A 25,981-nucleotide genomic window follows, 5' to 3' on the forward strand; every position below is an offset into this window, starting at 1 on the left:
TGACAAGATCCGGAATATTATCTTCTTCGTATGCACGAAGATTTCCGAATAAGTTATCGATGTGGTAATCATTGAGATTATGCATCTCTTTGATTGTAGTAACTTTGACTTTCCAACTCGGAGGCAATGATTTAAGAACTCTACGATTTTTCTCGTTTTGAGTATAGTTCTTTCCGAGTTGAGCTAGTTCATCGATTATGCGAGTAAATCTTGTTTCCATATCGATGATATTTTCTCCATCTTGGAGTTTAAAGTTCTCGTATTCTTGGATTAATGTATCCATTCGAGAATCTTTAATATCGGTAGTTCCTTCATAGGTAACTACTAATTTGTTCCACATTTCTTGTGCAGACTTGCAGTTGTTTACTCTTTTGTATTCTTTTTCTGCAAGTGCACTTGTGAGAACCATTTCCGCTTTAGCGGCAATATTCATACGATCTTCTTCATCGTGTGTATATTCACTTACTTTCTTTTCGATAGTAATATCGTCGACTATTTTTGTCGGGATAATTATACCATCTTCTATGGCCATCCAAACTTTGACACCTTGACTTCTGGCATATATGCGAAATCGTGTTTTCCAGGTGGCAAAGTTGGTACCATCAAATAAAGGAGGTCTAGAATTTGAGAGACCTTCACTACAACCGATGGCATTGATATAAGCCATATCGGATCTACTTTTGGGAGTGCTTTTGTTATCAAATAGCACGTATAAAAGCAACTGCTCTGATACCAATTGTTAGGTCCCGATATAGGGGATAATTAAGCTAGAAGGGGGGGTTGAATAGCTTAATAGCCAATTTAAAAATAATAGTGTAGTTTTAAAAAGTTTATCCCCTTTTTAAAAGCTTGTATCGAGAGTTTAAGCAGTTATGATGTGCGGAAGTAAATGAAAAGAAAGACAAATACCACACGAGCGATTTTATCCTGGTTCGCGGTGGCTAACTCAACCCTTGGAGTCCACTCACCCCTACTCCAGTCCCCGAGCTCCTCCCCGGACTCGAGATTTTCTCTACTATAAAGAAACTCCTTTACAGTAGGCGGAGAAGCCTTTACAAATATATATCTTGGAGCGTAACTTCCCGTTACCTCCTCACTATAAATGTAAATTACAAGACTTGTCTTGGAGCGTAACTCCCCGTCACCTCCTCAAAATCGTTGTATCTCTCAATGTGTAGTCTTTGTTCTTCTAGCCTTAAGCGGGTCTTGGATCTTAGGTCTTAGGTCTTGGGTCTTTCCTCTTCCTCACGGTGCAAAGACGACTAACTCCCCGTTAGCTCGTCTAGGACTTGGGTCTTAGAACGAAGATCACCTCACTTCACTTCACCTCACTGCAAAATCTAGAAAACAATATCTACGAAAGACAACCTTGGTTATAAAAAGAGTTTTGGACAAGATTCACTAGTCCGAGTGTTTCAATAATATTCTTGGTCTTAGAATATTAAAGATCAAGTGTTCCTTAAGCTATTATAATGCTTAAGACCTTGAGAGTATTCTTTTTCGATAGATTAGTCTTTGTAATCGAAGAATACGTTTATCGTACAAAATCCACCAAATAAATTATCTTTGAATGTCTTGGAGTTTGTAGATAAAATAAGTCCTTTTAAGCTCTTTTGGCTATATGGACGAATATACTTGTCTTTGACTAAGTATATTGAATACTTCGGGTATGATAACCTTCGAAGTGAATATTACGAAGTGTTTTATTTTACAACTTCGTTTCAAGATAACTCCTCTTTAAGTATAAATATCGTTTTGCACGAGAGAGTGAGTTCTTGACTATCTTTAACAATTGCACTATGATATAGAGTTTTGGGCCACAATAATCCGCAATAATATCCGCGCTATAATATATGTATATAGTTGATTTTAGAAATACCGAGCGAATCTCGCGTGGGACAAGCTACGGGTATTTTGTGGTGTGTGAACAAAGTGTTGGTGATATATATAAATATACGTATAAATCAACTCACTAAGGTGAGGACCACCACCAAACTCGTTTAAGCAAATATTCTCACGAAAGCTCAGCACGTATGAGAATCTTCACGTCAACAAGATAGGGTATAACACTCACACGCACGCGTAGGTATATTATAGATAATACGGGCGGCCAACTCTTGTGCTTTGTATTGTTAAAGAGAAAGAGAGCTTTGAGATGAAGAGAATTTTGGCTTGATAGCTCTTTTAAATTCGGTCGGTTAAGACTCGGATAAGATGAAGCTAAAGAAACCACTTACTCGATTTTCGCAAAAAGTTCGCCGGAAAAATTCGCCGGAGGTTCGGTAGGAATTTGGCTTATGGACGAACTTCGGACAGCCCTTCGGAAGGTCGGAAAGAGTGGTTTGGGTGCAAGCAAAGTGGTATGGGGCTTGGTTAGGTGGAGCAAAGCCTCGATGTTTAAAACCTCGAGAATATACGAATATACCGAGCGGAACGGAGGTTTTAAAGATGAAGTAGATGAAAAATGTGTTTGTATAAATTTGGAGAGAGCTTCTACTTGCAAAATCTCAGCACTTTGTTGCTTGTTAGCTTCTTAGAAATGAATGGGGGAAGCCTTGTATTTATAGGCAAAATTTGTGGAAGCATTTGAATTTAAAATGATTAAATTCAAATTAAAAACACATTGGTCCCACTTGCCCATGCTTGTCATTCTTGTCCCCCATGCTTGCCAATGCATTAAATACACTAGTTGACCTGCATTTATTGGCACACATCTCAATGCTCCATGCTTGTGGATAAGGTGGCACGCATTTCGAGAAACCGATTAAATTCCGTTACACTAAATATTACAAGATTTCGAACGTGCTCAATAAATTCCGGAAAAAATATGATAATTCTTAGAATATTGGAAAATGGTATTCTGCCAAGTTTGGTAATTTTTGGTCAACTCTAGCTTGGTCAAACGTTCGGTGGAAGATCGGGACGACAGACAGAAAAACGCTCCCGAACGAAAGTCCTCGAAAAATTACGAAACTTTAACCATGCACTAAGAAAAATATATAACTGGCTAATCTCAAGTTTCAAGTCATTTGGGCAAGTGGAAGTATTTTATTTGGAATTAAAACGATTAAAACGTTTTTCGGGTCCAAATAACGAACGAAGATTCTTTTGAGATTCAGACGAGAGTTTTTGACCAAAGTTAAGATTTGATTAAATACTTAAAATATATTCCCTTAAATATAAAATACTTTTGAGGATGGGAAAATATTTTAGAGTATTTAAATCAATTTTATTAACGAATACCGATATTTGAAAAACCGATATAGTTCGTCTTTTAGTCAAATCACGTAGACTTTTTGACGAATGTTTTTATCCCAAAATACTTAGAAAAATATTGTTCATGATAAATCATGATTTTGATAAGTTGAAAGAGCTTTCTAAGTATAGGAAATAATTTTCTTTGAAAAATAATGAATTTGAGAGACCGAGAAAAAATATCCCAAAATAAGATAAAATTTGATATTAATATTTTTGAGATAAATATTAATATGGAGAATATAAATCCTTCTAGAGAAAAATAAGACTTTAGAAAAATGAAGGATCTATAATTTTTGAAAGATTTAAAATAATTTATTCCGAAAAAAATTGTTTGAATATGGAATAAATTACCTTAAATATATTTTGGAAATAATGTTACATGAGATATTTAAAGAATATCATATGTAGATGATATTTCATCCTTGCTCATGTATTTTTGATGTTACAATAGTAAGAGAGAGGCAATTGATAAAAATTCCCCAGCATGACTATTGCGTAATAAAAATTCTTTTTGAAAAACAAGTGTATTTTGGTAAAAAGGTATTTTAGAAATACTTGCCAAAAATGACTATCCACCTTTGATTAATCAATTATATTAATGACCTATTGGGAGGATTACTAAATGAATTTAAATTTAATGTTTGTCACAAATACCAAAACAAATATATAAATAATTGTTTATCGAAGATATCCTTTCATCTTCTAATAAAAAGGATCAAATTTGGTTGTGGCATCGACGTTTGGGTCATGTCTCATTTGGCTATCTAGCGTATTTGTTTCCATCTTTATTTTCTGAATGTACACCTTCAGACTTTCATTGTCAAACATGTATTTTGGCAAAAAGTCATCGTGTGTCTTATCCACTTAGTCCTAATAAAAAGAGTATGCCTTTTTCATTGGTTCATTCAGATGTTTGGGGACCATCTCCCACTACAACTACTTCAGGTTTTCGTTGGTTTGTCATATTTGTTGATGATTGTACTCGTATGACTTGGCTTTACTTGATGAAACAAAAAAGTGAAGTAGCAGGTCTTTTTCAAAATTTTCATAAAATGATCAAGACCCAATTTTCTGGTAATTTACAAGTTATACGTTCTGATAATGGTGGAGAGTTTGTAAACAAGTTTTTGAAAGATTATTTTAAAGAACATGGAATTTTTCATGAAACTACTTGTGTTGACACTCCACAGCAAAACGGTGTGGCTGAAAGAAAAAATAGGCAATTACTTGAAATTACACGTGCAAGTTTAATTGGTGCCAACATGAAACCACAATGGTGGGAAGAAGCCATTACCACTGCTGTTCACCTTCTCAATCGTGTTCCAACACGTGTTCTGCAGTTTCAAACACCATTGGATAAACTTGCTTCTTTTGTCGATATTCCATCTTCTCTTACTATTCCTCCCCGTGTGTTTGGATGTGTTGCTTTTGTGAATTTACAGAAACATTTACGTAGCAAGCTTGACCCATGTGCTCTGAAATGTGTTTTTGTGGGTTATCAACCGTTCCAAAAGGGATATCGATGTTATCATCCTTCGACACGTAAATTTTATGTGTCTATGGATGTTACTTTTTCTGAGCAAGAGATGTTTTACAACTCCTCAGTATCAAATTCATCTCTTCCGGGAGGGAGTCATCATGTTGAAGAGGTGAATTGGATGGAGTTATTACCAGACAGCTTTGTTCCAGCCAGTGTTCCAATGGTTGTTCCAGATAGTGTCTCAGAAAGTGTTCCGGAGGAAATTTCAGAAGAAAGTGTTCCAGAACTAGTTGTTCCAGACACTGTTCCAATAGAACATGGTCAGACTATCTCTTACACTACTGATGAAGACTCTCATGATAGTGCTGAACAACCCTCTCTCTCATCCATAGTACCCACGCCTAACTCTCCTCCGACTGATTATCCAGAGGTAGATGCAAATTTAAATATTAATACTAATAATATTTCTAAGCTTGCTAATTGTGATAGATATCAGTTGCCACCAAGGAGTAACCGCGGAGTACCAGCAGAGAGATTTTCGCCAGAACCAGTTAACAGAGCCAAATATCCGATTGCACACTATGTATCTACTCACAGATTAGCAGAATCATCAAAAGCCCTTGCTAATAATATTTCTGCAATTCATGTTCCATTTAATGTCGGTGAAGCATTGTCGGACGTGAAATGGGCAGAAGCTATGAAAGAAGAAATGACAGCATTACAGGAGAACGAGACATGGGAACTAGTTCCATTGCCAGAAGGAAAGAAAACTGTTGATTGCAGGTGAGTGTTCACCATTAAACAAAATCCAGATGGTTCAATCAATAGAAGGAAGGCAAGACTTGTTGCTCGAGGATTTACTCAAACCTATGGTGTTGATTACGAGGAGACTTTCTCTCCTGTTGCAAAAATTAATACCATACGAGTGTTATTATCTCTAGCTGCAAATCTTGATTGGCATATACAACAATATGATGTCAAAAATACTTTTCTTCATGGAGACTTAAAGGAGGAAGTGTACATGTCACTGCCACCAGGATATTGTATATCTAACAGTTCTGTTCCGTTGGTATGTAGATTGAAGAGAACAATATACGGCTTAAGGCAATCTCCAAGGGAATGGTTTGGTAAATTTCGCTCTGTTATGAGAAAATATGGGTATAAACATAGTAATGCTGATCATACTCTGTTCTTGAAGAAGACAGGTGATAAAATTACAGCTCTTATTATATATGTGGATGACATGATAGTGACAGGGAATGATCTTACCGAGATGGACAAATTAAAGGGCTATCTCTTTCAAGAATTCAACATGAAGGATTTGGGGAACCTAAAATATTTTTTAGGTATTGAGGTTAATCGTTCCAATCAAGGTATTTTTTTGTCACAACGTAAATATGTTCTGGACTTACTAAGAGATACAGGTATGCTTAATTGTGAGCCTATTAAGTCTCCAATGGAACAGAACCATGGGCTAGAAGAGTGCAAAGACCAAATTCCAGCAAATAAGGGAAGGTATCAAAGGCTAGTAGGTCGACTGATTTATTTGTCACATACTAGACCAGATATTGCATATGCTGTAAGCGTGGTTAGTAGGTTCATGCATAATCCGGGTAAACAACACATGGATGCAGTTGTGAGAATTCTGAGGTACTTGAAGTCAGCACCAGGAAAGGGCCTGTTATTTTCAAAACATGGTAATACAGATATTCTTGGTTACTCGGATTCTTCATGGGCTGAAAAAGGAGATAGAAAATCAACTTCTGGCTACCTTACATTTGTTGGAGGTAATCTTGTAACTTGGAAAAGTAAGAAACAGAAGGTGGTTTCGTTGTCCAGTGCTGAGGCTGAGTATCGAGCAATGGTAAAAGGTATTTGTGAGTTGCTGTGGTTGAAAGGACTTATGGGGGAGCTAGGTTTCTCATCTCAAAGTCCTATGAAATTGTTTTGTGATAATCAGTCAGCGATTAAAATTGCTGAAAATCCTGTCCAACATGATAGAACAAAGCATGTGGAAATTGATAGGAACTTCATATATGAGAAGCTGGAGAACAATGAAGTTGAGGTACCATATGTTAGTACAAAAAGGCAGCTTGCGGACATGTTAACCAAAGCCTTGTCCCATTCAGATTTTGCGGATTCTCTTGTCAAGCTGGGCATATATGATATATACGCACCACCTTGAGGGGGAGTGTCAGAATCCCTGAAAATCCTCCCTAAATATCCTCTAGAATATATTGTATAATTAGAATGATATTGTTGATAATACTTACCATATATATTTTAGGGTTGTATAGGATGTCAGTGTAATATACACTATATATACATTGTAAAGAATACATAAATGATATATGAGAATTATTCTTCTCTGTAATATCAGCACAGAAGCACAGAACCTATTGTTCTCTAATCCGTCTATATTTTTCTAGTTTTCCATCTTAGAGAAATACCAGTAGTATAGGAGTACTATTTCTTTATAAAAAACGAGTGAAGTTTCCGAGAATACCCCATGCAGCAGATTTAAAATAGAAGAGGGCGCAGCAGGCAGCAAAACTTATGCATGTGATTCTCTCTCCATCTTCTTCCTCCATAGAGTCCATACATCTGCATTGACTAAACCTTCTCTTCAAATTCCAAGGCCTTTCTTTCATTAGACTAATCAACTTGCTCAACAACAAACCTTAACAAAACCAAAGCAAGCAGCAAGCACAAACTTCTCTCTTTCATACATACAAAACTTTTTAGATCCTCTTACACTTTCTGTTCTCACTACCCACAAGTCCACCTTAAACACCATCATAGTACTCCCATATAGATATTCAGCGAGAGAGATTGAGAGAGATTCAGAGAGAGAGAGAGAGAGTCCACAGCTAGCTCTGTCCTTTTATGATTAGCTGGCCAGTTTAGATGTTTGGTAGCAAAAAACAGATGGGGCTGAAGAAGGATCAAAAGTTGGCAGCTTGTTTTTCACTTCTACTTTTAACCATGCTTCTGCACTTACAATTCACCATTTACCCTTGTCGTGTTGATGCTAGTAATGAAAACACTCACAAGTCCAGGAGTTTCAAACCAGCAGCAGCAGCCACTTCAAATAACAAGATCAAAAAAGGCTTCTTCGGAAAGGTGGATGGAGAAGATGAAATATTCGGCAGTGATAAAAGAAAAGTCAACACTGGCCCCAATCCTCTCCACAATAGATAAGTATCTAGATGCATAACCACTTAAGCTTGATTTTTATTTTCTTTTCTTCCTATATTTATTATCATTTCGAATCCATCAATTACTATTTTTGTTACATCTTTTGTGCCCTTTTCATCCTCTTGATGTTTTTCTATAATATATATTATATACACACAAAATGTATGTTAATTATATGTGGTTGAATGTCCACAAACGTTTGAGGTAGTTTATACATCATCTGTATATGGTAAGATTAGGTTTTCATGGGACTCTTTTCTTTTTTGCTGTAAATGATTGCAGAAATTTAAATATTCGAGCAGTCATGCCTTCACCGAGACTAAGACCCCTCGGACTCTTTCGAGCACATATATTATTTTTGAATTGCTCGAGGAGATGAAAATAATAATTCAGGGCTAGCTAGTACTAGTGTACACCAGTCCAGCAATAATGAGTACAGTATATCTGGAGGAGGAGTAGCCTATTTTCATTACAGTAAATTTGATGATGACTTTAATGAATGTAAATCTTACTGTATTTATGAAGGTTGTTGGTGTAATGAATATCATGCTGCTTTTCTTCTTGTTGGTTGTTTGATGCTCTGATCTTTTGCAGCTGGAGGTACTGCTAATATTTAGTACTATATATATAGATGGGACAGGTATATCTGAGCCAAACATACGATATTAATGCTAATGTTATTTTATTGACCTTGGCATTAAAATTTAAATAAACAGTGCTCCTTATGTACATAAACTTGTTGATTTTGGACATATAATTTAAGGTATATTGATCGTATAATCAGGTTTTTTTTTTTTAGATTTTTTATTATAAATTAAATTTTAAATTGAAATTTTTATTTATGAAATTAATTAAAAGAATATATGGAAAATAAGTGATTAATACACTTTATATTACGTACGCGAGGATCTAATTTGGGATGCAGGGTACCTTGAGGAGCGTTACCGAAAAAGGATTGAAAGGAAAATTTGAATTTTGATAACATCTATTTTGGGTTTAGCTATCCAAAGTTATTGGTGAATATTGTAGTGAATCACTACAATGGCTGCACCGTACAAAGATGGTAGCCAGTTAAGGTAGCCTCCAAAGCAAGGAACAACATGAACCACACCAAACTTACAAGGTAGGGTATTGCCGGATAACCCTGTCACAAACCTTAATGAAGATCCACAAAGACCAGATTCTTGATGTCGCCTATGGAAACTGGAAACAAAACCCAAGTATTTGTAACAAAAACGATTCTTAAATTAGTTACTACTACTTATAATGGCGATAATAGTGAATTTTTCTTAAATGAAAATTGAGGGATTTCGACTTTTTTCAAGAGTGAATATTTTTGCGCACGGAAAACTAACATTGTCCAAAATTTTCATAGTTGTCAAAAATAATTGTGCGGAAAAAGAACAACTAATTTAAAATAATTTTTTTTACTTGAAAGTGAAAATATAAATTGAAACTGAGCGATTACTAGACAATGTGTCATGACTCATGACAATAATAATAAGTGCAGCGGGAATCACTCGAGGGCTACAATAATGCCTGGTGAAATGGAGACAAGGGTCAAGGGCACCTTGTGAATTTTGAAGCATGATTTTCACGTAACAGGTGCCCTCTGCCACTTCAGTTTTATCTGGTGTTTGTTACTCTACGCTTCGCAACTCCTGTCTTCAGTAATATAAAAGAAAATGATTAATTATTTATTTTTATTGCAACTTAATTTCCAGAAGAAAATGTTCAAGTAAACTGAAATGGGGGACTTGTTTTCTTTCCTGGAAGATTTATATATAAAGACGATAGCTGTTTTTTGCGTATGGTACCCGTTTTTTCTTTTCCATATATAAATTTGATAAAAGACCAATATAACAAATTGGGAAAATCAAATGATACATGTTCAGACACAACTTACAGACATCGAAAAAGTGTCTGTTCTAGAATTTCATTATTCTTGACATGCCTTTTGATCTGCAGCGTTAATCTGTTCATATATGGAAATAAAGTGCCTACAAGTTATAGGTATATCATCATCGATCATCTTTATGTTTAAATGTCTATGATTGTATCTTTCTATATACGTAAACCTCCACAAACCTTTCTGCTAGCAGCTAGTAGTGGTGTTTTAGGATGGAGCACTGAACTAATTTAAGTTTGAACATTATCCCGTCAGAGATCAAGTCTATGTATATTTATCGGTTTCCTTTGTGCAATCATGCTGAATGTGTATATTGTATTGTTAGTTTTTGATTTTTATCAACAATTTGTGGCGGTTTTGACAGCAAACCTGCATTGTCACAAGAGCTACGTATTACTACTGCATAACTGCATTGTAGAAATGGTTATAATCATTGAAGTATTACTATTGGATTTTGCTCTAAGAGTGTATAATTTGATAGGTGTATATCATGATTAACTAGCATAAGATCATGTATACATTATTGAATTGAAGTTAGCAACTGTAATTAGATTGATATAGATATCTTGAAATCATTTTGTCCTGGGGAAAAGCAATACTATTTGCTACACTGATTTCTTGTTTACATTTTTTAGACATTTCTTCATACCCAGTAGCTCTGGTACCTTTGACGGGAATATGGCTGGGGCTGGGCTATATTGCATTCACTCTTATTTTTAGACCGTTGCTGGCATTTTTTTTTAAAAAAACAAAGTACTTAAAAAGGACTAAGAATACTATAAATTGATCAAAATTAAATTTATAGAAGTTGCACTCAAGTTTTGGATCAAGCTGCTTTTTCCAAAATTTATCAAAATTTACAACATTCAAATATTCAATACTAAATATAAGACCATAAGAGGAGTTTATTAGAATACTATATGATCCCGGTAAGCCTGTCCTCCCCAGGATATCAATCTCGCACTTTTTTTTCCTGAACCAGTTCTGCATTCCTTAAACAATACCACTCCATAGTCTGGAGTTGCATAGACAATTAGTTTGACATGATACCGTCCTATACATTCAGATTACTCTGCTGCTTATCCCACCTATTACATTTCCACATTGTACTGAAGATACCGAAAACTGAACTAGTAATAATACGAACGTTACTTGTGTAGATTCTGAATTCTAAAGCAAGTCTGGGAAATGCATTCTTACTATGAACTGAATTGCTGAATACAACAATACACAGAAAAGCAACTTGAGATGTGAGTAGTATTGTTTTTTGATAATACTACACGGCTACGTCCTGATTTCTGCAGGAATAAGCACTATTGTCTGCAATGGTTCAAAGAGAGGAAAATATAGGCATGCCTGTGAGAGTTGCACCACAGTCAACAATAAAGATGTTCCCAGTCACATACTGTGATGAATCGTGAATCAAGTATCGAATGACAGATGTCAATGCTGGATCTGATGTGCCAGACGTTTGTAAGGGTACAATTTTCTTGGCCACATCTCGAAACCATTTTTTCTTAAATATTTCCACTGTCATCTCAGATGGAAAAATGGCAGGGGCTATTGCGTTTACTCTAATTTTATGTCTTCCAAGTTCCAAGGCCATCACCTGCAATAGCCAAAATTAGGAACAGAACAAAGCCTTGAATCAAACTGTATACAAGCGGAAACTTAGCTTGTCCAATACCTTTGTCATGTGGTTCATCCCTGATTTTGACGAGGCGTATGCGACACTTCCATGCTGTTGAACCCTATTTAAACCAAAACCAGTGGAAATGTTTATAATCGAGCCTCCTTGCCCCGCATTACGCATGTGTCTGCCAATGTACTTCGACAACATCCACGCTCCTTCTAAGTTTGTTTTAAAGACATCTTCCCATTCATCTTGAGAAATATCAAGGGAAGATTTTGTGCCACCTAACAAACACAATACCAGAGCGAACACGACAGCATGTGGATATGACTAGTACTTCAAAGACATAAAAGTTAATAAGAATTTTTTAGGAATACAACACACTTAGTAGATACTTAGCCTCTATTGCACACACTTTCTAAGTGAGATGGCTCTAGCTAAGAGAGGTTAGTTATTCTACACAAAAATTGAAAATGTACACTGAATAAGTGATGTGAAAGCCTAATGAAAATTACGGTAATAAGGAGGATGGCCAAGATGACGTTGTTAAGGGATTGAACTTCTTGTGGTTTGTAGTTTCTCTAGTTTGGTTGCTTAAGTACTTCAAGCCTTTGTTTTGTTCGAATCAATTGTCATGGTGTGAAGTAGTTTAGTCTGATTGGGAAAGTTTATGTTATGGTTACTTCTCCTCCTATTCTCGGAGTGTCAAAAAAAAAAAATGTCAAAAGAAGCATATGAGGAGAAGTCCTCACCCGTGCTCCATTCCATGTAAATTTTCTTTTAATTATTTCTAGTTAGGAATAAGATAGTAGATGATTCAGCAGCAGCAGGCCTAGCATTCAGAGGAGCTTTCTAAGCTGGAAGACCAATTACCACAGCAAGCTCCTGGGAGGGTTATCAACATAAGGCCTTTCAAAGTTTGGTTGTTTCCATGAACTTCTCTGTTTGTAATATGTGGGGGGCGGGGCCATATTGTATACGCTTTTGCTTAATTAGAGGCTTGCCTCCATTTTAATCTATCTATTAACTGGCAGAAGAAGCATAAGACAGTCGAGGGAAAATCGTGGTAAAGAAAACTGGAAGCTTACAAGCCTCAAATAGTCAAAAATAGAAACACAAACTCTGTATTATTATCTGTAAATCAAGCTATGAGGGTATACTGGTATAGCATCATAAAATGTACCTCTAATTCCAGCATTATTGATTAAAACATCAATTCGTCCAAAGACATTCCATGCTTTTTGCGCAGTCGCTTCAATGATTTCTCCAGCAGCTGCAACATCCAGCTCAACGGCAACTGCTTGAGTAATAGTGGAGCTTCCATTAATTTCATCACATAAAGACTTGAGACGCTCAGCACGTCTAGCGGCTGCCACAATAAAGCAACCAGCCTCAGCCAAGTCAGTGCAGAACTCACGGCCTAGACCTGCAGATGCACCTGTGACCAGCACCACCTTACCCTCCAAATCGCACCATGTTTCTAATTGCCTCGATACTCTGTTCACCATTGGTATTGTCACAGAACAAAGTGAGTTGACTTGTTTTATCTCTAGTCCATCGTTGCTCACATGACCAGCCACCTAGGCAATTATTATTGTCTAATTTAATCATAAAGATGTCCCAGGAGAGTATGATTGTTTAACTTGATAATATTTTATATGGACCTACCATGAAGACCATAATGTTAGTGTTTGGTTGGGGAGAATGTAATGGAATGGAATGAAATGACTAAAAATACTTGAAACTAATAGAGATAGGAAGAAAGTTTTGTAAAAAAATTGAGAAAGTGCAAATTTGCTATGATGAGATTTGAGAAGAAATTGAGGATGGGAGAGAATGGAGCATTCCATCTCAAATTGAAGGTGTGATAAGTAGTACATGATGTAATGAATGGAATAGAGGAGGAATGAAATTTCTTAAAAATTGTCCATAAAATAGTTCATTTTTCATTCCATTCCTTTCAGAATCATTCACCCCAACCAAACACAACATAAGTTGTTTATTTTTAGTAAAGTTGGAAAATTTTGTGCATGTAGCACTGCTCGGAAATTAATGTCACATAACAAAATTTGATCATCAAGGGACATGAAAATGGAGGGATATATCTGTTCCTGGTTCGATGAAGTAAGATTTTCGATTATATAGATATAGAACACCCACATTCTTCACAAGTTAGTATCAAATAATTATTTTTTTGGTGAGTTGTACAGAAATTCAAAGCCTGGGAAATATGGGAACACTGGGAAGAGTTGCGTCTCGAATCGACTTCTAAGAGGAGACATGCATTAGGTATCTGATCACCTCCGTCAATGCTGGATCAACCATGGCCGTGTACCTGTTGTTAGGGATGGCAATCGGGTCGGATCGGGTCGGGTTTCATGAAATCCATATCCAATCCGTTATATTTCGGATCGGATCGGGTTCGGGTTTGGATATTAAAATGTAAAATCCAAATCCAATCCGTCGGGTTTTTTCGGGTTTCGGATCGGATTCGGGTTTCAACCGGATATCTTAAAAAAAAATTAAAAATTATAAACTTGTCTGAACTATGATAATTAAGTATTTGTTTTTCAAAATTAAGATTATTGGATTGGATTCTATTGGTTTAAATTAGAATAATATAAACTTAAACCATATTAATTTTCATTATTACCAATATACAATATATTTTATACAATATATTATTAATGAAGTATCTGTCTTAAATAGAAACCCTTATTCCTTTAACCTAGTCTATTGATATTGAGAGTATTATATTACATTCATCCAAATAATTAAATATAAATATGTTATATATATAGACACACACACACATTCATATTAAATTATTTATAATATATATATATATATATATATATATATATATATATATATATATATAATATTCGGGGTTTTTTCGGGTTTCGGGTTCGGATCGGGTTCAGATAGGATTTCGGGTTTCGGATCGGGTTTCGGATCGGTAGAGGTCATATCCATATCCAAATCCAAAAAATTTTGGGTACAAAAATCAAATCCATATCCAAATCCAAATCCAAAAATTCGGGTTCGGTATATCCAAAAATTCGGGTTTCGGATCGGGTATCCGTCGGATCGGATTATTTTGCCATCCCTACCTGTTGTTCAGAAAGTTCTCAAGTTCTTTGGCCATCTCAGCCAGGACAAGCGATGGTGCAATAATAGCATTGAGCTCGATTTCAATTGATATTTTGGTAGTATCATTTACAAGTCTAACTGATACTGATATGGAAGAATATACTTCTGTAATTTTAGTTAACCTGAATTATCCAGAGTAATCACTAGTCTATAGTTAATACTTAATCGACAGCACATCAAGCTCAACCCTGGTTTTTTCCTATTCCAAAAGTAAGAAGTAGCAAAAGAATAAAGCCTCACAACTCTGCGCCCACCCAGCCACCAACCCCATCAAACCACGCTCGCCAATTCAGACCAACTGCTCACTAATTTGTTTGACTTGCCGGATTAAATTGTCCAAAACAAAACACAGATTTCTTGTACACGTTTTAGTAAGATAAGTCCTCGTCCTCGGACACAACGTTAGCACATATATTGCATAAAAGGTCAAATAATTTGGCATTTTAACATATAATGTCTTTTACTCTGTTTTCTCCGCCATATAATAAAATAAGGGAACGCGATGCAACATAAAGCTCGTTATCAGAGTGAAGCGGTAGAATCAACTTATTAAATCCAGTTGTGGTAAGTAATGTACTAGATACGGATAATCTTACAGAAAGATATGAGTTCTAAATATTTTGAAGTAGATAGAAGTGAATTCAATTTTCTGCCTCGACTGTACTTGTATGCTTATCCGTTCAATTGTATGATACGGAGGAAGTGAACATTGGGAGTTTGCAACTCCAAATACAAGTTATAGAGTGGAACTACCCTTGTTCCCTGTCTGAAGAGGAAAGTGAACACTGAGACTCAATTAAGTTCTGAAACTTGTTTCAATATGCCTAGCTAAGAATTGAACGACTAATTTCAATAATTGCTGATTGGCAATTTGCAAGTTGCAAATAAGATATATGAATGATGGCAACTAATCAGTCACATGATATATTAAATCATGAAGCGACATGAAAGTGGGGGGATATACCTCTTCTTGGATTGGTAATGTAAGATCTTCCATAAGATATAATATATAACCTCCGATTCTTATAAGCAAGAAGAGCATCAAACATATATTTTTGCCAAAAGCAGTACAATAAAATCAAAGCCGTGAAAATATGGGAACACCAGGAAGAGTTGTGCCTGAATCGACAATGAAGATGTTGCCGGTGATATACTTGGAAGAGTCATGCATCAAGTATCTGATCACTTCCGTCAATGCTGGATCAACCGTGGCCGTGAACTGCAGGGGCAGAATTTTCTTCACCACATCTTTAAGCCATTGTTGTTGAAAGAGATCTTTGGTGATCTCAGACTGGAAGATCGATGGCGCAATAGCATTGACCCTAATGTCGTATGGACCAAAATCCAAGGCCATTACAGTAGTCATGGCGTGCATTCCTGCTTTGGATGAACTATATGCAAGACTCCCATTGCTCTGCACCCTGGTGAGCCCAAATATGCTTGAAATGTTGATGATTGATCCTTTAATCCCCGCATCACGCATTCGGATTCCAATATATTTTGAACATAACCATGCCCCATCCAAGTTTGTCTTGAACACATTATCCCATTCCTCTTTCGTTAATTCAATCGTCGAACTTGTGCTCCCTGACCAATACCAAAATTGACATGTTATGAGCCATCTCTTACAATAGTTTATAACATTCTAAACAGACCAAACTTAATCAAACCACCATAACAAAAATACAACCCACGTCTTAAACCTCACAGAAATTGCCAATTGTTCTCACACAAACAGAATTTGGGGTACGCAGCATTACTATTTCACAATTTCCGTTCATTCCTCAATTTAGCAATAAATGTTCATTCTCACCTCAAACCTTCCTAAAATTCACATCAATCACAAGTCTTTTTTTTTTTTTTTTCACAATCTTTGATTATATTATCAGCTTCACAACACACATCTTTCTATGTAACCACTTGTAATAATCTTACAATTTTCACCATACTCAATATCACAAAAAAAAAATATTTATAAAAATCGCACACGTATATGAAACTAGTTAAATGTGAAAGCAAAAATAACATACCTCTAATACCAGCGTTATTAATCAAGCAATCAACACGGCCAAAAATACCCCAGGCCTTGCCCACAGCCGCTTCAATACTAGCCGGATCCGCGGTTACATCAATCGCAATAGCCACTGCGCGAGGAGAAGCAGAATTTCCATTAATCTGGTCACACAGGGACTTAAGACGGTCCACGCGCCGCGCAGCAGCTATCACTTTGCAGTTAGCTTGAGCTAGGTTGATGCAGAAGTCCCAGCCGAGTCCAGATGATGCACCGGTGACGAGAACCACCTTGCCGTCTAGATCTAGCCATGGCTCCAGCTGGTTTGAAACCTGAGTTGTGGTAGAACTTGACATTGGTATGTCAGTTGGGAGTGTTTGCTTTTTGGTTGCTTTTGCACGGACTGGTTTAGCGTGGAGATGCGAGGAAAGAGATTGAAATGTTGATATATATACACGTTAATCGTTATGCTTAGCGTCTAGCGGGGAATATATGTTTTACTGATGGCAAATAATTAAATTAGTGGAAATGTGGAATATGTCGGAACCGAAAATCGGATTGAAATATAGATTAGATTTTTGTTAAAATAAAAATATAATTTATAAATCAGTGAAATTATTTTTAAAAATTAACCAGAAATTTTTAGAATACTAGGAATACGACTAAAATTGGTTAGAATATAATATGATAGACAGTTTATTAACAAATTATATGTTAATTACATAGGCATGGTGCTCATCTTCATTTATCAGAAATTTTATTTAAAGATTTAGAACTTTAAACTTAAATAAAATTAAACACCTCCAACAAATTTTAAATTTTAAAGTGTAGATTAGAAAAGTATAATCTTTTCTAATGGACCCTTAAGTACAGTGTTTAGTGATAAGAAAACACAAATTGGTCACACAGGGGTCAGCGCAGACCAAAACTGACCATAAATAAGCACGTAGTGCAACGAAAAGAGTGTATCACTAGCCATCTTGTATCTATGTTGTTTATACAAGTGTGTCGTGTGTGTAATAAGAGTCCATAATCAACGGAGGCGGCTGGCGGGCGCACGCCCAACTTGACTGCTTCCCCACATATATGCACCTTATAGTTTCACTATCTTCGGCCTTTATGTCCCACTGATGGCCCATTTCCAATCACAGGCCCATCCCAAATCCATGATTCTGAGTCAGCCCAACGACCCAATACACAACCCGGACCGGCCCATTCGGTTTCAAATTGGGGAATATCTTTCTGTGCAAGACAAGTGATATATATGCGTACCCTATCTTTCTCAAATCAAATCTGATTCAAAACCTAGTTCTCATATTACTCAAGCTCAAAACCCAGGTATGTTCTATTATTACTCAAGCTATTTCTGTAGTAATTTAATTTATATTATTTCTTTATTTTGTAGGTTTCATTGATCTTCGATTTTATTCACTACTCCTCGTTTCTTGTTTATACGTTTGTTAACTGTTTGATGAAAGTCCCGTCAGAATGTATTCCGAAGTAATTGAATCATTTAATAATTGTCTTAGATTTATTAAATTCAATCATTCTCTTTTCTTTTTGATGTTGATGATTAGTTTTCGAATCAACATATTCCAGCTGTTACGAATCAGAGCACCAAATTCCTATGATACAATTTTGTATAAATCTTGTTAAATACTATGGTACTATTATGTTCTCAATAATTTACTCTTTGAGGAGGAATCATATGTGTAAGTTTATTTTGCTTTCACAATCAAAGAATTAAGGAGGGTTGCTGTCTGTAAAACTAAGTCTTAGTTGCAATGTGGATCATCGCAAGAAAGGATGAATAACATTTCTGTTTTGACACATAAGTATGTGGTGAGATCAATCGTTGAGGACCTTAAACTTAGACACTGGATATTACTTGATCCCTTTTTATTTGTCTTTGTGAACCGTTTTCTGTTATGGAGTAGTGTTGTGGAAATTGAAATAAGGCTTGAATAGTTCAATAGTATCAGTACTTACTATACTTGGTATATATCTCAATGATATTGCCAATTTGTTAAATATTAGTTATCAATATTCTATTCATGTGTGGTGTTAATGAGTCATGAGTCAGATGGTCTGTTTCACAATATTAAAGTGTATCTATGAAGAACAATATACCATCCTTTTAGTGCATTTTAGAAGTGAAGTGTTGGTAATTTGGGAACTAATAAATAGTTAAATACAATTATGTTATATTGACAAGATATATTATTATTTTATCATGTGGAAAAATGAATACTCCCTCTGTCCCACCCAAATGTTAACATTTGGGCACGGAGGTTAAGAAAATATGTAAAGTAAGAGTGAAAAAGTAAGAGAAGTGGGGATATCGGTGGGACCGATTGATATTTAATGTATGAAGTAAGTATAAAGGAAAAAAGTGGTGCAGGTAGTTGATTTTAATATTATAAATTTTTACTATATCTGGTAAATTTTGAAATGTAAAGAATTGGATTAGACATCCCAAAATTGAAAGTGTAAAGAAATATTCGGGACAGAGGGAGTATCAATTTCAAAATGATCTTTAGTATAGAGTGCCTGGTAATTCAAGCCGGGATGATCATGTGACTTATTTGTTATTTTTTTATTTTAATGAGACCACTAATTGTAATTAATATAGATTATATGTATCTTATCAAAGTATTAGTAGCAGATGCCACTAAGGTTATAGGATAAATGATATCAAAAAGAAGCCGTCCAATAATCTAATTAAGCAAAAAAATTTGAAATGATTAGATTTGTTTTTACATTGTCTGATAAATACATTTAGATGGGTAAAAATCATTTTAAATCTATTGCTAATTATGTTGGGAAATTTTATTTTGTTCAGATAATTTTTTAGTTAATTGTACACATGAGCCCTATAGGCTATAGGTATGATATATGTAATTAAACTGACAAGATTTAATAGCCATGTTATGACGTTTAATAGTAATAAAATAGACATTCACACAAGTAATGTGTTGCATTTGTAGTGTTGAACCAATCTCAACTTAATTTTGTTGTCCATGATTACATGAATTATAGCTTTAAGTTCTTGTATTCAGCTTATACAAATGATACTAATAGGAATCCGCATGGAATTTTAACAGGCATGGAAAGGCTTCATAGGATGTTCGCAGGTGCTGGAGGTGCATTGGGTCACCCGCCAGCAGATGCACCAACTCTAGATTCATCTGAGCAAGTGTACATTTCTTCCCTGGCCTTACTCAAGATGCTTAAACACGGTAATATATATATATGTGTATATGTGTTCTGTAAAAAAATTATGTCTTAAGTAGTACGGGGTTTGATTTATCTATGGAACCATATTAATTGGTCAGTCGTTTGTTAATCAATTGTGAAATTAAATTATGTGGAAATGTTTAATATACAGGGAGAGCAGGAGTTCCGATGGAAGTCATGGGTTTGATGCTGGGTGAATTTGTCGATGAGTATACAGTTCGTGTTGTTGATGTGTTTGCAATGCCACAAAGTGGTACTGGAGTTAGTGTGGAAGCTGTTGATCATGTTTTTCAAACCAACATGTTGGATATGTTGAAGCAAACGGGAAGGTAACAATTTTTCCCATTATATACCTCCTCCAGTTAGCGCCCCCCCCCCCCCCCCAAAAAAAATAAAAATTGTTTGACTGTTCCTCGATTATTATAGACAATAATGAATATGTCAAACTAATGATCTGCAGACATAATTTACTTTAGACATATATGATCCTCTCTGAATGGGAACGTTAACGGATTAGCATAATGAACAGAGTAGTATAATTTTGTTTGTGTACATGGAGTCAGTGATGTGTATTATTTTTACAACCCTGCTATAACTTACCCTGTTACATGGTTTTTTTTCCAAATCATTCTGTATAATATACAATCACATAGTTGGCGCAATGAATAATGCGGCTACTGAAAAACTTTGTTTCAGGCTACTTGTTTTGTAGTGATAGTCAATTGGTCTGTTTGCTGATTATTCCATCTTAAGGTCTTGTTGTTAGTTTTGTTTTTATATTTGAAGTTATGGTTTTTTTGGATAATTGTTAATGAAGGTTGTAGGTGTAATGGAAATTGTCGTATCTTATTTTAGTTACTCCTTCGGAAATTGTGCATTTGTTAAATTGGATACAGTGTAGTTTATGTTATATCTCATTTGGTTCACCATCTGTTTTTTCTATTTTCTGATGTATAGACCTGAGATGGTGGTTGGATGGTACCACTCACATCCTGGATTTGGTTGCTGGCTCTCTGGTGTGGACATCAATACTCAGCAGGTCAATGCCTAATATAGTTCTGTTTCCACTTAATCTCATGTTGCTTCTGTTTGAAATATACGCGGAATTTGTTTGTGTGCAGCAGCTTCTATGATTTTCTGTAGTAATTGACACTTGACACTGCTTTTAGAGGTGGCAATATGGTTGCAAAACCATGAAACCTATCCAAACCAAAATTGTGAGTTTGGATCAATATGAAATCACATTTGGGAAAATGGATTTGGTTTGGTTTCTAATCTCACATTTCTCACAGAATATAGATTTAACTACATTTATGTCTCTCTTTTAAGATTTTCTATAACCTCTCTTTTGGCTCTGGGATTCACTCTGGCTAGTGGCTACTATCCATGTTTAGGTATAGAATTGTGAGAGATTCAGTCAAATTACATACATAACTAGTAACTGTGTTCTTACTCAGCGAGCTTCCCGAGTCAATGTTTGTGTACTGTGCATACACTTAAAAGGCTGGATATACACTATATTTTACCTTGGGTAAATTATGAAAACTAGGAAAAGATGTCGAATTTAGTTGCTTGCAATATAATTTTAATTTTGAAACTTATATTACTATAGTTATATGTTTAATTTATCAAAAGCTTTGGCTATCTATTTCTGTATTCATTCAGACCACCTGTAACTAAAAAACTATATGTATTAATATCAAAAATTTATGAAAAAGATATCTAAATTTTTACTTATTAAAATACTTTACCCATAATTCAAACTAAAACCATAACCACATTTATTAATATTTGGTTTGGAAATGATTTTGGTTCATTTATCCAAACTAAATCCATTTTATGAGAACCAAAACCAAACTGATCACACATTTTGCCACCTCTGCTTTGGTAGCTTCTGGAAAGCATTATTTTTAATATATTGTTAGCCAGAACTTGTGTTATTTGTGGAACCCCTTTCTTTGTCAAATCTTTAAGTGCTGTGCATTTGTGATAAATCTTGTGTATCCTGTTGCATCGACCCTTTTAGTTGAGGACAGCAGATGTGATTCGGAGTGGGTTTGACAGGTTTACATTCCGTACTTAGTTGTATTTGCAGACTGCATATAAGACTTCTGATTTTTGTTCAGGCCATTGCTACTAACAAGTGACAAGGATGTACAAAGTATGCAACAAAAAAATGTTTAAGAGCAAATTAAATAAAGAGGGCCGAACTAGGATCTGCGTGATAATTAGAGATTAATTAATGTAATGTGCTGTGGTACTGATAGAGAATGACTATTTTATAATGCACTGAGCCCCTGAGCATATGTATTTAGTCCCACTGTGCTCTTAAAGGTTGATAATATGCGTTAACTTTTTATTTTCATGTAACTTACATGTGACGAGTATATTTAGTCATGTAAAAATGAATTTCATTATTTTCTGAACATGTGGGAGACAATATTGTTAGTATATGGCAAATGAATTTGCTGACAAAAGATATGTGACAGAGCTTCGAAGCCTTGAACCAAAGAGCTGTGGCTGTTGTGGTTGATCCTATCCAGAGTGTAAAAGGAAAGGTTGTCATTGATGCTTTTCGATTGATTAACCCCCAAACTATGATGCTTGGCCAAGAGCCACGACAGACAACATCAAACCTTGGACATCTTAACAAACCGTCTATTCAAGTGAGTGTGAAGCTACTTTTGCCCCCGTCCTTCCTAGAATTTGAACGTTTATATTTATTCTGCATCCATGAACTCCTTGGCAGGCATTGATCCATGGATTGAATAGGCATTATTACTCGATAGCAATCAATTACAGGAAAAATGAACTAGAGGAGAAGATGCTATTAAACCTTCACAAGAAGAAGTGGACTGATGGATTGACACTGCAGCGGTTTGATACTCATTCAAAAACCAATGAGCAGACAGTTCAGGTTAGTGAAAGCGCAATAAATACAACCCATCTTAGAAAAACCTGTTTGGTTGTCATGTTTTCGGTCAAAAATGGATGTTAATGTATCCTTATTTGCACTCTACTCCGAAGAGTTGGGGTCAGGTAAGGTCTATGTACACTTGACCTTCCTGAGACCCTTTACTTACCGTGGACTTCTGTGTAGGACAGAATGGATAGGTATGGTATGTTTTGATTTATTTGACCGGTGACCTTAGCTGCAAAATCCCTTACATGCTTTAATATCTTTATATGCTCCCAAATAGTTAAGTTCAAAATTATATAGCATATGCTTTTTTGGAGTGTAAATTTGGGATGGTAATTTTTTTGTAAATTTGTATAATAAAGTGGATCAAAATTATAACGGGATAAGCAAGTGACATGTGTCATGTGTGGCAGGGTTACTTGTGAACATGATAACAGAATACCTTGTTCATCCAATTATTTGGGGACTGGGGTAACTGAAAAGGATTTGTACAACAATAAGTGAACAAAAGATTAACATATTATAATTAGTTGATGACCACTAATTCTACATAAGACTTATTTCCATCTTTTCACTCTATCTAACCCTGAGTTCATTTCACAAGTTATAGCTACTGATTAATATCATATATTACTTTCCTCTGTTCATGCATCTTGCAATTTGCATATATTTAGTCACCTTCAATGAGAAATTCACTACTCTGCATATTTAAAATACAAATATTAGTCATATTTACAATTACCAAATTAGTTGATTATTAGCACTGAGTATAATATTATAGATTTATTGGAGTACTGTAGCTCCAAATATTAGACTAAACTTGCTCTAATTGTAATTATGTTAAAGGGTTAGATACTCTCAGACTAGATTTGCTGAAGGTATAATAGCCAACAAAGCATTACTTGATGTTTGTAGTGCCTGTTTTTTGTTCAACTCACCACTGAGCTTGGGTGGTTTGTTTTATTGTTAAATACTTCTGGTTTTCTCGGCAACTATACTATTGCAGAAGCAATAACTTAATTGATGCATATAGAAGTGGTAAACTAGTTCTTATACGGTGTTTGGTGGAAATACAGGAGATGCTAAATTTAGCAATTAAATATAACAAGGCTGTTCAAGAAGAGGATGAGTTGTCTCCGGAGAAGCTTGCTATTGCTAATGTAGGGAGGCAAGATGCAAAGAAGCATCTTGAGGAGCATGTCTCCAACTTGATGTCTTCAAACATAATCCAAACCCTGGGTACCATGCTCGACACTGTTGTGTTCTAGAGTGTAGTGCTCTGTGTTACTCATGGGTGGTGTTCAGGGGCAAAAAAACGGGATTCATTATTCTATGATTCTATTATGTTGCCTCTATATATCACATTAGAAGCACCAGGTTGTACTTTCTTGCTGATTCGAATTCTCTCTTTTCAGAAAAGAAAAAAATGTCACTATTTATGGTTGTATTGTAAGAATGTGTCCAATGATGTAAGAGTTCTGAACCAGATTTGCAGGAGTTAGTAATGAGTTTAACTGTTTTACTGCAGCTGAACATATTCATACCACTGAATTAAAATCAAAAAGATTTGCCACCAAAAGTTGTTCTGGGAAAGGACTAGGGTTTGTATGAGTAGTCAAAAAATGTGTATCATTCGTCACGCTGGGTATTAAATAATCTTAAAGAACCAGTCTTTCATTGAATAGGTGAAGTAAATATGTGGTTGGACTTTATGGGCAGAACATGTTTTTCTCATGCTAGGTAACCAACCTTTTCGTCACCTTAAATTTAAATTTAAGCATTGCATTAGCATTGGTATACCCATATATTAGCGGCTACATACCTTTCATCGAATTTAAACACCGCAAGTTAGTTTATCTTTTTCCCGCATCCAGGATGTGTAGGATGTGTATGACTTGGTATAGGTCCTTTTATTTTTCTTTGCTAATTGGGATGTTATCACTAACGAGCCAGGTAATACGAAGTGAATAGTTGGAATATCAAAATCCATCAAGTGTACTGTGTCCCCGGGGATTAAATTTATGTCTCTGGGATATGTGTCTGCACTGGCCGGTTGCCATGGGATTATCAGACGTTGACTTTGAATGCTTGACTGGATTATCAGACGTTGACTTTGAATGCTTGACTAGGTGTCCACGGACGACTAAATGTCTCATAGTAGCACCGCACAATTAATACTCCCTCCGTCTCCGTCCCATTTTAACTGCTTTTGACTTTTTTACATGTATTTTAAGATGTTAAAAAAATTACATCTAAACATGATTATTTTATATAAAATTTATATCAAATAAAAGTTTAGAGTCTAAACTTTTATTTGATATAAGAATTGAATTTTTTTAATTGAGTGTAGATATTGTTTTTTTACACCTCAATATACGTGTTAAAAAGTCAAACATCAGTTAAAATGGAACAGAGGGAGTATAGCATAGTAATATATGTATATATATAGCACATATATTGTATACAATTTAACAAATATAATTTGTAGTACTAGAAATTGGAATCTCTAAATTATCCTTATATAGAAATAACAAGAAAAAACCTAACACTAGAACGTTCTTCCTTCTTAACCACAAATATGATGTCTTTTATTATTATATTATTAAAGAAATATTAAAAATAAAAATACTGGTAAATTACTCAAAGACAAAAGTTTTATCATTATTAAATGTAATTATAAAAAAGAATATAATGTTACTAACTTTTAGTTATTAGTTTTTACAATTATAAAATAGTTAATAATGTAATTGTGAAAAAATTATATTTATTTATATTTTAAAATTAATATTTAATATATTGTTGGTGAAAATCAAAACTTAAATATTTGTATAAAAATTTTAATATTATATTTAACCGTTCACATCAAACCGAGTTTAAAATTTTAACATATATAAATAGTAGGACTAATAAAAAATAAGATAACAATTATGAATTATACGTAAATTTAGTAAAGATAATATAATTTTATCGAGTTTATAAGCTAAAACAATATAATCTTCTTCTTTTTTCGCCAGCTAAAGTTAGCTTATTATACGGTAATAATAAGTATAAAATTATGGTGAATTCACAATTAGAAAACGAGGAAGTCTAAATAATAATGAGAATATGGACAGAGAATCTGCAATCCCTATGATGCTTCACCAAAGCATAATCTTTTTGGATGGACTAGTCAGAGAATAAAG

The 25,981-nt window shown here is 35.0% G+C and overlaps 3 protein-coding genes and 1 long non-coding RNA gene across 4 annotated transcripts; 1 reads left to right on the forward strand and 3 right to left on the reverse strand.

The window, feature by feature from the left end:
* Nucleotides 1-10,961: 10,961 nt before the first annotated feature.
* On the reverse strand, nucleotides 10,962-13,094 carry LOC108224309 (uncharacterized). Its single transcript, XM_017398860.2, has 3 exons — nucleotides 12,662-13,094; nucleotides 11,533-11,762; nucleotides 10,962-11,454 (listed from the first exon to the last, which is right to left on the reverse strand). Exons 1-3 carry the CDS (start codon nucleotides 12,984-12,986, stop codon nucleotides 11,176-11,178), a joined length of 834 nt encoding a protein of 277 aa, XP_017254349.1. The 5' UTR covers nucleotides 12,987-13,094; the 3' UTR covers nucleotides 10,962-11,175.
* A 545-nt stretch (nucleotides 13,095-13,639) lies between these two features.
* LOC135147140 (uncharacterized) lies at nucleotides 13,640-14,728 on the reverse strand. Its single transcript, XR_010284671.1, has 2 exons — nucleotides 14,592-14,728; nucleotides 13,640-13,813 (listed from the first exon to the last, which is right to left on the reverse strand). It is a non-coding gene; the product is annotated as an uncharacterized LOC135147140 (long non-coding RNA).
* A 906-nt stretch (nucleotides 14,729-15,634) lies between these two features.
* Nucleotides 15,635-17,127, reverse strand: LOC108224490 (uncharacterized). The gene is made up of 2 exons (XM_017399131.2): nucleotides 16,662-17,127; nucleotides 15,635-16,218 (listed from the first exon to the last, which is right to left on the reverse strand). Exons 1-2 carry the CDS (start codon nucleotides 16,996-16,998, stop codon nucleotides 15,710-15,712), a joined length of 846 nt encoding a protein of 281 aa, XP_017254620.1. The 5' UTR covers nucleotides 16,999-17,127; the 3' UTR covers nucleotides 15,635-15,709.
* Nucleotides 17,128-17,841: 714 nt separating this feature from the next.
* Nucleotides 17,842-24,326, forward strand: LOC108192982 (26S proteasome non-ATPase regulatory subunit 14 homolog). Its single transcript, XM_017359533.2, has 7 exons — nucleotides 17,842-17,980; nucleotides 19,747-19,881; nucleotides 20,031-20,208; nucleotides 20,837-20,918; nucleotides 22,369-22,545; nucleotides 22,629-22,796; nucleotides 23,876-24,326. Exons 2-7 carry the CDS (start codon nucleotides 19,749-19,751, stop codon nucleotides 24,065-24,067), a joined length of 930 nt encoding a protein of 309 aa, XP_017215022.1. The 5' UTR covers nucleotides 17,842-17,980; nucleotides 19,747-19,748; the 3' UTR covers nucleotides 24,068-24,326.
* The last annotated feature ends 1,655 nt before the right edge of the window (nucleotides 24,327-25,981 follow it).

Source organism: Daucus carota, chromosome 6 (genome assembly GCF_001625215.2).
Source record: "Daucus carota subsp. sativus chromosome 6, DH1 v3.0, whole genome shotgun sequence".
Classification (NCBI taxonomy): Eukaryota; Viridiplantae; Streptophyta; class Magnoliopsida; order Apiales; family Apiaceae; genus Daucus; species Daucus carota.